This window comes from Pagrus major, chromosome 20 (genome assembly GCF_040436345.1).
Source record: "Pagrus major chromosome 20, Pma_NU_1.0".
NCBI lineage: Eukaryota > Metazoa > Chordata > Actinopteri > Spariformes > Sparidae > Pagrus > Pagrus major.
Genome location: NC_133234.1, coordinates 1,202,909 through 1,221,475, shown reverse-complemented (window position 1 = coordinate 1,221,475; position 18,567 = coordinate 1,202,909). Strand labels below are relative to the sequence as shown.

Genomic DNA, 18,567 nt, shown 5'->3' with positions numbered 1-18,567 from the left:
GGCGGAGAGGGTATAAAGTGTGTGTCTGTCACACCCCCTGTGACTCACGCTGCCAGGCTATAGGCTCAGATCAGAGCGTGAATACGCCTCACATGTCCCACACACACGGACACACCGTCACGTCCTGCAGCGAAGTGGCCTTTTAGTGAGGCGACTCTTTGTTTTGCTGTGAGTGCATGGTGTGTGTCTGTAACACCAGCTGTCAAATGATCAGAAACACACCAGTTTTTTAACTGTATTAGCCGTTTGCAATTCTCAGTGCAAAAAGCGCAGTTAAATCACCTCAGTGCGCATGTGCAGAGCCAGTGGCTCAGCGTTAAATCCACATAAGAAAGTCCACCGTGCAAAATATCACTAGTAAATGCATGAGCTGAAGAATGGTCCCAGTCAGAGATAATGTTGATGTTCAGTAAACAGCATTTTTATGTTGCAGCTGGTTCAGAGAGTAGTTGTAGAGCAATCATATTCCATTCTGAGGTAGAAGTTGAAATACCACTGTGAGAAAATTAGCTACTAGTAAAAGTAGTAACTGTAAAAGTACGTGCACATGTTAGAGTGGTCTTTTATTGTGACCAACTACACCTGTGCAATAATCCTGCTGTCTCATCAGCACCTTAATATGCCACACCTGTCAAATGGATGGATTAACCTTCCACAGGAGAAGAGCTCACAAACAGGGATTATAACAGAGTTGTGCTCATAATTTAAGAGTAATAAGTCTTTAGTGAGCTCAGATACAGTATCACATCTTTTACCTAAACTCATGTAAAATGGGAGCAAAACCAAAAATTGCTGCATTTCTATTTTTTTTAGTTTAAATTCCCACTAGAGTAGCTTTAATGTAGCTTCAGTGGTAAAAAGGCGTTACATTGCCATCAGACGGCCCTTTCCTTTGGCACTGCTCAGCCGTACAATGTCCGTATTCCTACGCACAAGCACAGCTGTTGGGGTCAGACTTTCAGCTGGCTGAGGTGGTGTAAAGCACCAAAAATGTTCAAAAATATAGCGTACACTTAATTAATATATTTTGTTAGGCGTGCCTTCTTTTAGGTGGCTGAAATACGTCTTGCTGTCAGTCCTGTTCAGCAGCAATGCTCTGCTTCCCTGACGACGCTACGTGCTGCTTCTCCACACAGTGGGAGAGCTGACGGTCATCAACTGCAGGGAACACACTGATGAGGGTTAAGTACCTCATACAACCCCACATCAAAAAAACCCAACTATCACTTTAAAGTCAAAATTCCTACATTTAAACTCAGGGCAGCACAGAACAATAGCAGCACCCATGGGGAGGTGGTAGTAGGGGTGTGAGTATAAAAGTGCCCTAAAATAAAAAGTATAATGGCGTCGACTTGTGTGTACGCTTGCCAAGGAGACACCAGTTTGCTACAGGTAGCCACATCTTTAGGTAACTTTTGGCGTCATGCACCTGGAACACTTGGAGGTTGGAAGTTTGAGATTTCGACAAGGAAATTCCAACTTTGTCTGGAACACAGCCTCACAGAGCTGCTAGCATGACTACAGGTAGACCCTTACACTATTATGTCCTATCTTTTCCTAAACACTTTTCTTTGACCTTAATGAAAAACTTCAATGAAAGATGTCAAAGACAATTAATTTGATCTTGTGGGACGGGATTAGCCTTCTCCTTACCTTTCAAAAACGTTGGTCCAGTGTATCCTCTTCTAAAGGAGATAGAAAAGGAAGCTCTGAAGCACCGTTCCAGAGCATTTAGAGAGTAACGTCTTATTGAGATAATTCTGGGTCTTTTCAGTCAGTTGGGAACCTTCCAAGGAAAAAAAGATTTGACTGCAATCATTGACCTAGCCTACTTCGTTCATTAGTGAACTGGCCAACAGAGGAGATTTGGCAGGTGTGCGCTGTATGTACTGTACATTGTTGTTGCATTAGGCTGTACTGTGTTGTTTGATAGCACCAACAGAAACTCTCTCTGTCCTCAGCTCACATACAGTACATGCCTGCTTGAATGAACAGGTGGTCATTTTCACAGACGTAATTGAGCTGCCTGTTTATGGTGTGATAAACTCTGATGAAGGTGGTTCAGGAAGGAGTGCGCTCAGGAGAGCAATGCTCCAGGCAAGCTGATGGTACGTCAGACTTTATAGAGAAGTAGGTGGTGATCATTGAGCACAATCAATCACTGTGATTGAAAAAACTGGAGAAAATCTAGCAGCAAGGGGCAGACTGAATGTGATGTGGATGGCAGAGAACTGAAGCTAGTGCTGAGTTTTACTGGCTGCTGTCTAACTGTTGGAGCAGCACTGAATAAAATTTGGTACAAAATGGGTTTAGTGCTGAGAGCAATGCTATTAAGAGCTGGATCTACTGCAAGAAAGGCCTATTATCTTAAGTGTGCAGGCGTATTAAAAATATTTATTGGTTGCTGGAGGCATGAAGTTCTTTACACTGACTTATAAACTTTAAAGAGAGTAACAAAAGATGGTGTGATAAAGAGCGGGAGAAAAGAATAATTCAATTCAAGGTGGCCAAAACTACAATGAAAAATGGGGCAGATGTTTCTTTTACAATGTCTTTACATAATGTCTTTTACACAATTTTTCAAGAGCTATAAACTGTCAGCTTTAATGTAAAATATGTAGACGTAAAGCTTCCTTACAGGCTGACACATTCAGACAATTATTTGTGAGTGCAGTCGTTCAACAGCCTATGAAAACCAAAAAAAGCACAAAATATTTAGATCCATTAATTCCCAAATTAGGCATACAACGTCTGTGGATAGAAACTGTTTTTTAAATGGTGTTGGCAACATGAATGTGTATTACGTGACATTTGGAAAATGCATTGGTGCAGCAGAGAGGGCCTAATGAATAGAAACTGAGCGATCCCTGAAAATCTAGATTTTGCTGACCTCCGGTGGTTTAGTTTCTCACCTTACTGCAGTGACATGGTGAGTCAGAACACTGACATCTCTGTGGGTAAGGCTAAAGGTGAAAAAGTACATCCAAGCACACCCAGCAGCAGGAAAGCAATTTTCAGCCTGCTGTTAAAGGGATACTTCACCACAAAGTCCTGTACCTTACCTGTCGTGTTATTTATCCATCAAGATTGTTTTGGTGGGAGTTGCAGAGTTGTCTGCAATATCCTGGAAGTAGATGGCACCCGCCGGTTCTCCAAGCGTCCAAAACATACATTTGAAAAACTCAACAACAATGTGCCTCTCCAGAAATCATGACCCAGTTACATCTCACGCTGTGACAAGCAACAAGCCTCTCATCCATGAGTAGATCTATGTTTCCTTCAGCGTGATACAGTTGGAGGGTGTAGTTCAGTGGAAAGAAAACAGTTCCTCCATAAAACTGCTCACAACAGGGTCGGGCGCTTTGGGCACCACAAGCTGAGTGCCGTCTAGTTCCATTATACTGGAGAGAAGGCAGACATATGTTTTTATTGATTAAGAGGTGAGGTCCTTTTAAGTTAGTCTTCAAACATTTGATATTGCATCTAGTAATGAGGAAGGGCTTTCTTTTAAACCTTTGTTAGCATTCAGACTCCATAGAATCCATTTCGACTTACCCTGAAGGGTATAGGTGGAAAATGGTCTATACCTGTTTAAGAGATCCAGCTGGACTCGTTAGTTTCCTGAACTAGAATAAGGTTTTTGTTTGAGGAGTAGCCAAAAAGGGCTCAATGAACCTCTGTGGAAAGTTTAGCTGCCGTTGGCCGGTCAGGTCCATATGTAGGAGGAGAATGAGAAGACAACACATTTGTTTAGTTTGTGCACATACATTGTTGTGAGTCTACATGTACAAATCAGGTGACATTTTAACTGTACAACAATGCCTTTGATACATTCAAAGCTTCATTAGAATAGAAAACATGAAAAGCCTGTAAAACTTGCTGCACATAGAGCATTTGCATTATTCACATTCAGACAACAAATACATTGTATTTATATGCACATTTCCATCCAGATGTTGTATCATATGGATATCTATAACTGGCCTGACACAGTAACATGTTATATTTTACACGGTAAATAAAAAACACTGCTGTTGCTTTTGTATAGTATGAGATTCACTGTGAGGTTTACTGCATGTACAACGTGAACATTACGCCTGCCATCATGTGCAATTTAATGTATGTTTGTGCTGTAACTGTAGAGTATTCATCAAAGACAACAGTTTATAACCTTTGAATAAGGCCTTTGTAGATGATTGGCCTGGATTGTTGCAAAAAGACATGGTTTATTCATTGAGAGCGGAATGAATTTTTAACTCAGATTCTTTCGTAAATCTACTGAACACATGTATTCCTTCCTTTCTTTCAATAAACAGTCTGGACCATGACGAATGATCAAATGCAGTTCATATGTACAAAAAGTTGTAAAATACATTCTGGCGATTTAATGTAACGTTTCCCACTGGACAAATGTTCTGTAACTCAGAGTATTATAGAAATTCTAAGGACTGAAGTTCACCTCACTTAACTGAATGATTTTTCAGAACTTCCTTCACTGGGAAGTATGCATGGCTGGATTAACCTGTTAGGGGGGTCCAGAGGAAAAAAAAGCTATAGTTGTCCCTGACCCCTTTTTGACACACTCAAACCTGCCACCCACCATGCAGTGTGTGTCCACCCTACTGTCTCCAACTGAAGCCTCCAGGAAAACAGTGCATTTACAGAAGTGACCCATGCTGCTAATCAGTGTGCCTTAAAAGGCCCTTTAATCACACATTTTTCAATACCTTTCGGCTTTTCCTGTTTTTTTGTGACAGAGGCAGCAAGGAACGGGGTAGAGAGAGGGGTACGACATGCAACAAAGGTCGCCTGCATGAATCAAAATGGGGGGCCATGATGCATGCACCCTAACCATTTGGCTACCAAGGTGCTCCATGCTTGTCCTATTAAATCAAAATGCCTTTCTTTCCATAACTAATAGCCGATTGGTTTAGACTCAAGGTCGATTCTTTGCTGTCAAGATTCAACAGATAATACGTCATTAAGGAAGTTGTACTATCACTTCACATGACCTTTAAGGACTGTGCACTACAATAGACTACACATGGCTGATACTCGTTAGAGCATAGTTACACTGGCATTTAAATCTGTGAAATTTCACATCGAAATAAATGAATTCTGATGGAATCACAGAAATCAGTTAATTTGCTTGAGTGGGTGAAGTAAACCCATGCTAATCTTTCATGTTACATTCAATTTTGGTGGACTGTGACACAGAAAGTTGTGCTGTTTGCTGATAGCAAACCACACTGGCAGTACTGAACTTTAAAACTTAAGGCCAGAGAGTCCAAAATGAGGAAACTATCATCATAGCTCGTTAGCTGCGTTGCACCATCCAGTTCTATTTATGCCAGCACTCCTCTGTTAGAGTTTTTAGACCAATGCTGAGGGTACAAATACATCTCTTGTATCAAAACATTTTTGCAGATGTGACATTGTACTACTAGCAACCAAGCTAACAAGCTTGCTAACAGACAGTTAGGAAGCCCTTTAAGTCATCTGTATGTCATCTAGTTTGAGGCGGCTGTACGTGGGATTACACAACCTTTGAGTGCAATGTTAACAATAATGAAGATCTACATTTTAACATAGGGCCCATCTACCAGACCGGGCCACAGGACCCTTAGTTGATGTTACACTTTTGCAGTATATCAAGTTACCACAAACCAACTGACTCAATGTAAACCTGAGGCACTTGTGGGTCTGGGCCCCAGGCACCCCCACTCAGCTTTGTAAGGATGTGTCTTACTATTTCAGTCTCCCACAGGAGATTGTCAGTATCCATGTTAGCGGATCAGAACTCGCTCTCCTCCAGAATCTCCTCCATGGTCTCTCCGAGCGTTATCTCTCCATCACTACTGGACAGGCTCTTCCTGGTGAGAAAGTCAAGTCCTGCTGTATCACACCCCTTCACCCCCTGACCTTTAACCTCTCCAAGTCCCCCACCTCCTCCACGTACAGCCACCTGAAGCAGGTGTGGGTGTATTGTGGAGGTGCCGCCCTCGTCATAGGAGTCACTCTGCCGAGAGCACTGTGGCCGGTGCCCTCGGGTGCACTTCCACAGGTGCTTGAGGGGCACACCCCGAAAACAGCTCCTGACCTGGAAGTGGTTGGTGAACAGGAAAATCTGCCAGCGCTTCTTCAGTTCAGCTTGGACCTAAACTCCAGAAGAAAGGACAATGTTACCACTAATACCATTAGATGTATAGTATAATGTATTCATTCTGTACATCTGGACAGTATGGTCACTAATTTAGTCTAATATTCATTCTCCTTTTACATCTGTTTTGGTTTTAAACCCTTGACTAAAATATCTAAATGCTTGCTACCTTTGTCCGTAGTTTGGTATCCAGCAGGTAACATTCACTGTTTTGCTTAAAAACAGCATCTGACATAACAATGATAATAATAATAGTAATAATAATAATGATTCTACAACAAAGGTCAACCATGAAAATAACAGTACATACAGAGAATTATTATGCCTAAAGCAGTGACTTTGATTACATGTAAATGCTCTATATAATTCTACTATGTAATTTCAATGTGAAGGGTTATTATTATTATTTTTTGTCCACCCATCTGCAGACTATGTTTGTTCTTTATGGATGTATTTATATAAATCAGCCTGTCGTGAGTGTTATTATGTAAACAGGCAGTAGACCTAAAAGGCCTAGCTATTGCTTGAACCTCAGTTAAAATTTGTAGCAGGGGAAGGAGTTACATAAAATGAAGGAAAGGGGTTTAGAGGGATGGTCTGGTGACTGGTATAATCCCCCGTTTTTTTGGTGAGGATAGCCTGGGTTTGTGGTTTTTCGTTCCTTTTTTTCCAGACTGCCCTTTATGAGTTAAACTTCTCTTGGTATTACATTACCTAGTCTACTTTATATTTCTTCTCTTCTTATTATTTTGTCACAATATTGGTGTGTACTGAAGACTTTACATTTCAGATCCTTTTATATGTCAGACAGAAATGTAATTCTTGACAATATGGTGATGGAAGTGTTTATGAGTTCCATCAGAATTACTTCACTTAATGTTAAAGGGTTAAATCACCCTATAAAGCGTAAAAAGGCAAGACACTCAAATTGCCCTACTTCAAGAGATGCACTTACATGATTTAGCACATATGAAGCTTAAGAATGGTTGGGTTTGTCAAGTGGCTTACACCTCTCTTTCCTCCAAAAGCAAAGGTGTTGCAATTTTGGTACATAAATGTCTGCGTCTCACTATAGAAAAGGTAATTGTAGATGAAAAGGGCTGCTTTGTATGTATTTCTGTTGATTTGTAGTGCTTATGCACCTACTATATATGAGTCACAATTTTACTCTAGACTGCTAGCCATGGTCTCACATTTTTCAACAGACTTGATTATATTAGGTGGGGACTACAACTGCGTTTTGAATCCTGTAGTTGATCGTAACTACTAAGGCCACACTTAATTTATGTAAGGAGCTGAACTTATCTGATGTTTGGAGAATTCTTAACCCAAAACAGATTGACTTTACTTTTTTCTCACAGACTCCTCAATCATTTTCAAGAATTGATTATTTCTTGACTTCTTAGGCAATATTGGATAGAACAGAGAATTGTAGGAAAGCAGCAGGGCCAGATGGATATGGCCCAGATTTCTATAAGAAGTTTCGGGCAAAAATATCCAGTCTTTTGACCAGAATGTAGATTGATTCTTTCCAAAAACAAAGGCTGCCTCAAACTGTAACTATGGCAGATATTGTTTTGATACATAAAAAAGGCAAATCACCTGATCAAAGTAGCACTTATAAACATGTAAGCCTCATAGATATTGACAGTAAAATCCTCACAAAAAGTATTGCAAAATGAATTGAAATATAATCCCTGAACCAGATCAAACAGGCTTTATTCAGCAAAGACTGTCTAGTCACAATTTGAGGCGTTTAATAAACATCAAACTAAAATGACCTCATTATCTTGTTATCTATCAAGTAACAGAATATGCTCACAGGATTTTCTCCTAGAGAAAGGAACCATTCAAGGCTGTCCCCTCCCCCCACTACTGTTTGCCCTGGCTATCGAACCTCTTGCAGAAGCTATAAGAGCTTATATTGATATTCAAGGTATATACATGGACAACAATACTCGAAAAATTGCATTGTATGCAGATGACACATTATTATTTGTATCGAGCCCAGAAACCTCTTTACCTGCTATCCTGGAGGTTATACAATATGTTAGCTGCTTTTCAGGTTGCAAGATAAACCTGGAAAAATCTGAAATGATGCCTCCTGGCTCATACGGAGATATTGCTAGTCTTAAAAAATTCCCATTCAAGCTATCGCTCAATGTTCTATCTTATGTGGGCATAAATGTCTTTCCCAATGTATGTGAATTATATAAATTAAATATGAACTCTCTCTGAAGAAGAAACATACCTCTCCATTCGCAAAACAGTACAGCACAGCAACCAGGAATCCCTGAAGGGATACACATCACAGCTTATGGTTAATGTGGATTCAGAACAACATGGCTCCTGTCTCTTGGATGTAGTTAACTTTAGAGGTATAACCTGAAACGAGCTGAGGGTGAGGTTGATGAAGTTCCTGGCGTAGCGGCTGCTGCCCTCCACACATTCATCTATCAGCACAGTGAAGACTACTTCATGGATTCCCAGCAGGGGGATCAGTACCAGTGTTGCTCTGGCCAAACTGAGGACATGAACAGAAAAAGCATAGAGTGGTGTATTACTGTAAAATTTATTATAGCACATGATCCAAAGAGCAAAGGACAGAACAGAGGGGAGAGGAGTGTTTGTAAATGTATGCATGAGCCTCCCTACTGTGGTGACATTTACGGTGGAGTGAAGAAGCCAGAGTTTATGGGGGTGATATTTGAATTTGTGTTGAACATGGGAGTGATTAACATTTCAATGTTAAACCAGGAACCTGCTAAGCTGTTTAAAGACACCATTTAGAAAATAGATGTCAAGGTCAAACATGTTTCCTGACATCTGGATTTGGAAGCAATTACATCAGCTAGTCATTGCAGGAGAAATACCTGTATCTGTAGTCGGTAAATTTCACCTGATCTGCTTTCAGCTTGGACAGCAGCAGCATCAGAATCTTGATGAATATGAAGAAAACGACCTGCAACACACATCCAATGGAGATTTAAAGGCACAGTATGTAGTGTCTGTTGCTAAGGGTCTCTTAATGTAAACAAAAGAAATAAGTGGCATGGGATCATGGGAGTTGTTGTCTTTATTATTAAACCACCACTGCTGAGGAAAATCTATCTACATGACTCAGGCACAGATGTTTATAGATAAGGTATATTTTAAAGTTTTATCCACATTATGCTTAGTCACGTTCGCTGACTTCCCTCCTCACTCTCCGAATGTCTCCTGGAAGTTATTGTGACAGGCGACCAGATGAACCACAACATTATCTTGAATAAAGGTACGGATGTCTCTGGGTTTGAACGTTGCTCGAAAACATTTGGGATAATATACATAATAAGTTCACAACTCAACACGACAATAAAATATACAACAATTAGTCGTTTTAAGATATTTTAAGACAGAAATCTTACATATTACATCCTTAAAGTAAATGCATCCAATAGAACTGTGGCTGACAAGATGACATTTCCATGAAAATGTTAATCTGAAAATGTTTCTGTCACCGAGAAATCAGTAATCAGTCATGCTTCTGACTACTAGACTATACAACAGCTTCAATATCACATGCCCTCACATGACGGGAAGAGTTAAACGTGGCATGAAATTGACTTGATGGCTGGCACCAAAGGAACAAGGCTCACAGGAGCTACATGATTCATCTTGAACTAAACATGATCATCAGCTTGCAAACTATACTGTGGCTCTTTGAAAGGCTTTCAAGAATTGGTTCAGAAATGTCACTCACCAGCACCGATAAGGTAATCGGGCCCCTTATTATCCACCAGAACCATCTGTTCACAATCGACCAGCATCTTAGAAAGACAAGATTAAAAAGTCATGCAATGGAGAACATTTTAGTTGATTTAATGTATTGATTGTGAGGTATGGGATGAAACACTCACCCTGTGTTTTCATATAAAATCTTGACCACTGTCCACGGTGTCACAAACAAGACAGGTGTTCCTGAAAAGTAACAAAGTATAGGATGCAGCATGTTACCATCAACAGATCACTCTCATGGATTTATACAAATTAATCGTACTTGTACGAATTACTGTACATTAAAGGAAAAGTCCAACTGAAAATGAAAAGTCAGTCATTATTCAGTCTTTCTCACCCCTGGGCGGATGAAAGAAATGTTTCATGGACTACACATACGTCTGTTTTCATTTTTAGGTATACCTTTCCTTAAATCTCATAACAAGCTGACCATTCTTAAAGCTATCATGTGTAGATTTTCTGTGTGATTAAAGCATCTTTGAATTGTGGCAGGTAACAAAGTGTTTCTGGAAAAACAGGACTTGATTGAAAATTGGTGCAGTCTCTGTAGCTTTTAGCCATTTGGTCTCACAGTTCCTGGTTTAGGTTGGTGGTGAGGAGTGCTCAAAATGTGATGATGTGCATTGCTGAATGCTGCATTGACAAAACTCTCCCTAGGGGGCACCAAATTTGGCACCATTTATAGATTTTGATAAATTCTTTTGTATTCATATGGAAAAAAATGTCATTCCACAGACACATGGAAAACAATGTATGGACTAAAAAAGGTATTTACTGCTGGTCTTTGAAAGGTTGCCATTATTCTATATTTTTCTTATTCTCAACAAATCACATGAAAAGACAAAACCTACAAAATGTTCAAGTCAGTCTCTCAATACTTTGTTTTACTCTTGATACTTTCTTTCTTACCCTGTCTGTGGCTTTCAGCCCCAAGCCATTTTCTTCAAATACATATACAGCACATATACTTTTAAAAACTTTCAAAACAAAGAAACGCCTTTTTTAAAATGTCACTACAAAAGGTTTTGTAATTTCCTAAAATAGCTGATCACTGCAGTGATCTAGCATTTAGCAAACATAACTCAATCATGAGGAAATCGTGCATTTGTAGGGGACTACTTTCAGCGGTCGATGGATCCATATTTGGTGCTCCAGTGAGTATTTAAAGCTGCTGTGTGGATGGTGTGTGTTTGGGATCGAGTCAAATCTAAACTACAGTGTGTCTTCATAGTAACGAAGGAACATGCTACCCAGTGCAACAGTGTGGCTCAATCGTGTTTTTTATAATAGATTTTCACAACGACTGAGCTCAGTGATACAAGATGCACAAGGTTTTGAAACACACACAATACTTGTAAGTAGGATCCTCTCATGGGATTTGTTGACAAGGACACATAGAAGATAAACATTAAGAACAACTGGATGACAGTTTACCCCATCCTAGCAGCATGTATTTCTTCAGCAGACGTCTCTTGGTCAGCACAGCCGTGAAGAGTAGCGTGTGGAGGAAGATGGCCTCCACCAACAGCCAGAAGTAATTACAGGCCACAAAGTACTCCATGCACACTTTGGAGAATTTGCACATTCGTGCTATCTGTTGACAGTTATTATTGAGTTGAGATATCATGTAGTTTGATTGAAAGTACTTGTGAACAATAAAGCATTTTTTTTTTCGTACCACAGAGCTTGAGTAGGAGTTCCAACCAGGGTCGTCCTTTGGTAGGTTGGAATACATGATGTATAAGATGACTTCTTTAGAAATGACTGCCATGGCTCTCAGGATGAATGACACAAACAGATTCATGTGGATGTAGTTCCTGGTACAGTGGAGCTTCCTGGTAAACAGATACAGGAGCAATTTGAGGAAGGCATTGATTCCTGTTCAACTGTAAAAGCATTACTGACGGTACGTGTCATGACATAAGAGGGAGTGAAAAATGATCATGCTACATGCAACTACATGGTAATGCTTTCTTGGTTTTTATAATGTCATTTGTTATGACTGATCATCCTCATGCTCTCATAAATATCTCTTCAATGCCGCCGCTTCCTAGTAGACCAGCTGCAGTCTTGTGGATCCATGCATATCATCAGTGTGGATAGAGCTTGTAAATCTGCTTCATGCCTCATTGTTTGGCTTTAAGAATGACTAATGGAAGCTGCATCATGTCAAGTTAGGTCAAAGTAAAAGACAAGTAGCTGTTTCATTGTCGGTGTAGCTGCAGTGACGCTTGCTTCAGTACTGCTTTCAAGACTGTTCATCTCCAATCTGTGTGACACAGTCTTTAAAACGTACAGATTAAAGAGCATGACCCTGCAACCCAGCATGAATATGCTTCAGGTGAGTGTACAGAGAAGCCATTGTTTCATTTTCTTGTCAACACTTTCTCAGACCTCAGAAATGACTGTGATGAGTATACTGTGATCAGAATGATGGCTAACGCTACACAGATAAGATCCACTGTGTATTAAACCAGAGTCAACCTTTGTTTGCCCTTTCTTCACATAAAGTGTAAACTTTTGTCTGCATGATCATCAGAAACTCATCTGCCCCCGGCCACTGACCTCAGCAGGCCCATCAGAACAGTGGCCAGTGTGAGAGAGGACAGAGACAGGGAATAGCCAATGACAGAGATGAGCCTGAGGGCGGTCTGGCGATGCATTTCATCCTCCTGGACACACACACACACATAGACAAGGAAATTGATGGAGAGAACACATACCTCTTCAGATGTTACTAATAAAGACAGACATTCTGGGACAGTTGTATAGAAAACAATGATGGTTTTTGTAGAAAGGCTACACGAGAAACCACAAATCAGCAAATACACACCAGGGTTTAACTCTCTCTCTCTCTCTCTCTCTCTGTGTGTGTGTGTGTGTGTGTGTGTGTGTGTGTGTGTGTGTGTGAGTGTGTGTGTGTCCTCCTCACCGTGTCGTTGAAGTAAGGGAAGTAAGGGTCCTCCTCACATTCAGAGTCATTCCTCCAGGGAATGGAGGAATTCTCAATCTGACGCCATTTCCCATTCTCTAAACATTCTCGGTGAGCCCTCCTGGAGTCATCTGCAGGTAAATGAAAGACACACTGATATGCATGGTTTCTTCTAGAGCCCAACCGGTATATCAGCTGGCCATTATTATCAGCCGATATTGGCCTATCACAGTTATACTGTATCGGTATCAGTATATATGTTGTCCGGTATGTGAGTGTTTAATGCAGAAAAAGATACTTGCAGTAGTTATAAATGATTACATTTCCAGTGAAGTTTACTGTTCCAGTGCACTAATGTCATTTTAGACAACAAAGTTTATTGTTAAACTGTAAACTATCCTGCCTCCATTCCATGTTGTAAGTGTTTGATAACCACATTGGATGGATCATTCATAAAAATGTGTGTGTATCAGCCAGTATATATCAGTATTGGAATTGTTTTATACCCAAAAACATGCTAATATTAGACAACTGGCAATTAAGACAAAGTAAAGCTGAGGCTGATATGAGTGCTATTAGTTTTGGACAAATAAAAATGTTGACTTGGTGATGGCGCTATATGTAAAAATTGATCACCAAAAAGAAAATCTGTCATCCTGCGGAGAAAGTTAATGTCTGTAGAAGAAGAAGAGTAGAGGACTAGATGAAAGTCAGGAGATCACCGGAGTCATTAGGAATCATCATCTGGCCACCACAAATGTCTTTCCAAGATTTCATGGAAATCCATCCAATAAATTGAGATATTTCAGTGAGGAACAAAGCAGAGGACCAACCGACCACCTGACACCGTCAGCCCTGGAGCCAAGCATGACTTAAAACTAATCAGAGATGGCCGATTACATTGATTACACTCTTCTCTATAGTTGCAGCTGACAGTCTTGTGATTCACTCAGTGATCAGTTCACTTGAAGTGAATTAAATGACAGAGAAAGTCTGTATAGTACCAGAGTCCAACTGTGTAATATAGTTAAAGCCACAATGACTCATATTTTTAATGTATATGCTGATACACTAGTTGATTTTGAAGTGGTCAAACATAACGTTACCCTCGCCGATCCACGGTAAGTAAGCGGGACAGGGGACCGACACATTCCCAGGAGATGAATGTGGCCAACACACAAACATGTCAAATGTTCCTTTACAGTAGATTCCTGCAAAACAAGAATTACTAGGATTTCACAAAGGCAATAACAATCAAGATCATTAACACTGGAACACTTGACAGGAGGCTCACCAGTTTCTGATAGTGTGCTGAGGGTCCTCTTGCAGTTCTCAGAGTATTCGGTCCGTTTAGCTATCACACTTTCAAGCACTGAGGCTGTTACCTGCATGTTCATTTAAAAATGACAAACGTTGGTTGAATAATCCGAAAAGTTACAATGAAGAAAATGCTTACATTAAAGTGTCCATAAATGATTAAATTCAACCTTTGTCCCTCAAGATTAATATATAGCACTTTGGAATTGCCTCCTGACCCCCACACTGCTGCACAATCTTCTACATAAAAAATTAGAAAGGCTGCCTGAAAGTTAAAGAAATAATGTTTCGGCCACAATGTTTGGGGCAGAGAAGAAACTGTAAACAGAGAGCAAACCGAATAAACCAGATCTGGGCCACAGTTCATTTCTGTTCTGGTGGGCTGATGAAGGAAAATCCCCTTTAGGTAACTGACTGAACTTTATTCATTCAGGTTCATAAAAAAAAAACTTATTCCATGAATATTTGTCTTACTCTCATGATCAAAAACATTGACCTGAAGTTCAATTTTGAGGCAATTCCCTAAGGTGTCTAATAGATAAATAAGGCATCTTCTGATCTACCCATCCTTTGCATTTACTTTACACTGATTTCCCTTGTTAGATCTGTGAGCTTTACAAGCAAAATAAGCACGTGATATGGTGGTAGATGTTCTGAGTCACAGTCCCACAATGGTATTTTTTATCGCGGAACTGTAGAAACCTGTAAAATATGCTTGAAATGCAGCTGCAGAGATGAGGGATCATTTTCTTTGAATTTACCACTAAAAGCAATGTCTTTCATATTACACTTAGCAATATGATTATTATTTACAGTATATGAAAAATATCAAATAGAACAGTTTTAATATTTTTAGTTTGACTACATTTACAAAGTGCTTTTCTAGTCTTACCACCAAACAAAGCACTTTACAACACAAGTCACACTCACCCCATTTACACACACATTCATACACTGGTGGCAGAGGCTACCAGCAGGGCACCAGCTGCTGAGTCATAACCATTTATACACACTCACACACTGATGGATGGTAGTAATTTGGGGTTGAGTGTCTTTCTCAAGGACACTTTAACATGTAGGGCATAGGATGGAACCACTGCTCTACCTCCTGAGCCACAGCTGCCCTTCACTGAATTAGCAGTAACTTCAATTTGTTCATTAGTTGTTTAAATGTGATACTCACTGAGTGAACTCAAATGAACTTTAGACATTAGGTTTAATCAGTGACAGGTTTGATATATTGTCAAGAATTGCTAATGAGGCTATTCTATTATTTGTAATTCATGGCAGAAGTGGCTTGGAAAGAAGAGCATGAGGGTTCAATCATCATCATCGATGGTTCGGTGGTTTTGATACAAGCGAGTTATCTGAGACACGTGTCAAAAGACACTGAAAAAGAGAGGGGACCTTCAACCAGAGTGTGGTGGGCCGTAAGTAACATTTGTACTTAATAACTTCATTTGATGTGTTTATCAGTTGGACATTCAGTCTAGTCAGTATTTGCAGTACAATACTGATTATATTATATTTCATGATTATAACTTAAACCTGCAGTATGTGATTTCTGCCTCTAGGGGTCTCTCAATCAAAACAAAACAAAAGACGTTTGTAGCGTGGGATCATGGTTGGTCAGGCCACCATGGCTGTTATCTGTTATCTGACAGTGACTCAGGCTGAAATGTTCACGAACGAGACAATGTTTTAAAGTTTTGTTTTAGGTTACATTTAGTCACATTCACCAACTTCTTCAGTTTCAACATCATTTTTAGACATTTTTTTGCAGAAATGCTACATATTATATCTATAATGATTCTGAATACAATTTATGACTCAAGAATGACAGTCACATCTAAATTAAATTGATGACATATAATGAGTAGATTTATATTAACAGTTACATTTCCAGTGTGTTTGCTCGCCACCTCACTTCACTGTGTTTGCAGCCTCTTGCTGGATGTGCTGAGCAGTGATGCTGCAGTATTTGTATTCACCCACATGGTGGGGGTATTTAATAAGAACCAGCTTCACTTACAGAGGGGACATTTTCACCTGAGTGTAAATTGTAATTGATTGGGGTAATTATCACTGTGGTTCTCTGTATCAGTGTCATGACTGCAGCGATGCAAACACACCTCTGTTTATTATTCCTGATGTTTAAATGATATGAACAGTCTGTGGGTGTGTCCCTGACTGAAGGTTATTGTATTTGACAGCTATCATATTAATTAATGCTCAGTTGGTAAATATGATACTTCCATAATTTGTTGTCATTAGTGAGGCACATTTCCTTCATTTGAGAAGCAGGCAGCTGACCACAGCTTCCATCTCTGTCATTCATAATTCAGTGTCGGGGACGAGGACAGTAGCTTTCCTATCTCGGCCGAACAGTCACAATCTTCACACCCTGCTGAGAAAGCAGCTGGGCTCTGCAACCTTTATGTGTCCGTTTGGCTGCTTCGTGGCTCACCAGCCACCTGTGCCACAAAGATTTCTCATGTGAGCTGGCTGACAGTGGACGTTTTAAATCCACTGAGGCTCGTCTTGTCAAGACCCCGTCCAGATCACTATCACCACTGAAAAAAAGACAAGAGCTGCTGTCTCCCCGTCTTGTCTGTCATCTCCCATGAGACTGAACCTGTTTCAAATCCCGCCACAGACTCAACTCCCTCAATAATCCATTGTATTATAATGCTAAAGATGAAAGTGAATTTGCACAAAACTTTTAAGTGCTCTGTGATCTTATTTGTCTTATATTTTAAGTGCCTCTCTCGTCCCTGGAGAAAAACATCCCCCTCATTTCAAATTCAAAACAGATACCAAGTTGTTTTTCGAACATTTCACTAAACTGAGATTTTCAGGCGATGGTTTCAGAAGCAGATACTGCAGGACATGCAAATGAGCAGTGGGACCTCCTGTAGCCCAAACTCCATATGAAAAAAGACTAATTAATTTTAACGCATTTATTTCTCCACATTCGACTGTTGCCGTGGTCTTTTCTGTGTTTCATGAGAAATACAGCATGTTGGATTGCCTCATTCATTAAATCTGATGAAAAATTATTTGTGGAGCCGAGTTCTGTTGAAAAATTATTAGATTTAACTTAAATTCTGAAGATTTAGGGTCCTCAGACAGAGCCATGTTTGACTGTGACTCATTGTAAAGTCCAAACCTAAGTAATGCTTTGGACTTGAATGTTTAAAGTTAATTGAAAGGTGTGTGCATGCATATGTAAGTTAAATGCAAATTTACCGGGTGGTTGAAGATGACAAAGACGAGGAAGAGCAGGAAGGTGTGTCCTGCTGGCGTCGGGATCCTCTTGTGCCAGGTTGGCAGCAGGGTTGGCATGGTGCTGTGTGTTTACGTTGAAAGCAGCTGGTTTCTGGTTTCTCAGCCGGTCTTCCTCCTCATACCTCACCCCTGCACTCACAAGGCCCCTAACTCATCCTTGTTTTATCTCCCTACATCCACTCAGCACGGCTCTCCTCACCTTGCCACAGTAGACACAGCTGATTTGAGCTTGATATCCCCACAGGAAAGGTTGATTCAGAGTTTGTTGGAGGATGATTTGCAGGAACAGTAAGTGTTCTCCAATCTTCTTGATTTGTTCCAACAATTTTCCAAGAATCAGCTACTATAATGCTCTTTCAATGAACTGGTTGTTGACTTGGAAAAAAAACAACAACCTCCTAATGATTTAATTTGGAGGGTTATCGTAGTTGAAGAAGTCCTTGGCTGCAGTTCCGGTCCTCCTGTCCATGAGAACCTCTCAGGCTGTGAAGGAGTTGGATCTGTCTGTACTCCCTATAGACACAGCGCAACTGGGAGCGCCTGTGAATCCTCACCGACAGATCGCCTCTCCCACCCCGTCCTCCCCTAACCAATCAAGATAAGGCCCCGGGAGAGCCGGCTACATAACTGGACTAACTTTGTTGTCCAGGAAAACTGATCACACAGGAGCTAATGGGCACACTGGACAGGTCTAATAAAGCCATGATGACATACGCACACTTAGATACAAGGAGATATATCAAAAATCATAACACATGTGTACATACACCAGCAAATACTACCTTTACTGTAGACAGAGGGGGAGGCACTGACCCCTCCCGTCTGTTTAGCTATCTCACACAGTAACTGAGCATCACCAAGACTTCTGACACTAATGGGGATCTAGTGTAAACTAAGAGCAATGAAGCCAAACACAGGCAAGTAAATGGGAGAGCAGAGAGCCAGAAGTCGGCTGCACAAGCCTCGTGCCATGCATGACGCCCGTCTCACCACATAATTCAGGCTTTCATTTCAGGTTTGTTAGCGAGGAATGGAAGTGTGGGCAGGTGTTTTTGTTTTTAACCAATCCAACACTGAAAGAAAAAAATCACAA

General features: G+C 40.4%; 1 protein-coding gene across 1 annotated transcript; it reads right to left on the bottom strand.

Moving 5' to 3' along the window:
- Positions 1-3,745: 3,745 nt before the first annotated feature.
- Positions 3,746-17,897, bottom strand: glp2r (glucagon-like peptide 2 receptor). Its single transcript, XM_073488925.1, has 13 exons — positions 17,436-17,897; positions 14,164-14,254; positions 13,976-14,080; positions 12,870-13,000; positions 12,503-12,609; positions 11,616-11,772; positions 11,372-11,531; positions 10,060-10,120; positions 9,903-9,969; positions 9,034-9,122; positions 8,546-8,684; positions 8,412-8,453; positions 3,746-6,157 (listed from the first exon to the last, which is right to left on the bottom strand). Exons 1-13 carry the CDS (start codon positions 17,529-17,531, stop codon positions 5,795-5,797), a joined length of 1,608 nt encoding a protein of 535 aa, XP_073345026.1. The 5' UTR covers positions 17,532-17,897; the 3' UTR covers positions 3,746-5,794.
- Between the last annotated feature and the right edge of the window lie 670 nt (positions 17,898-18,567).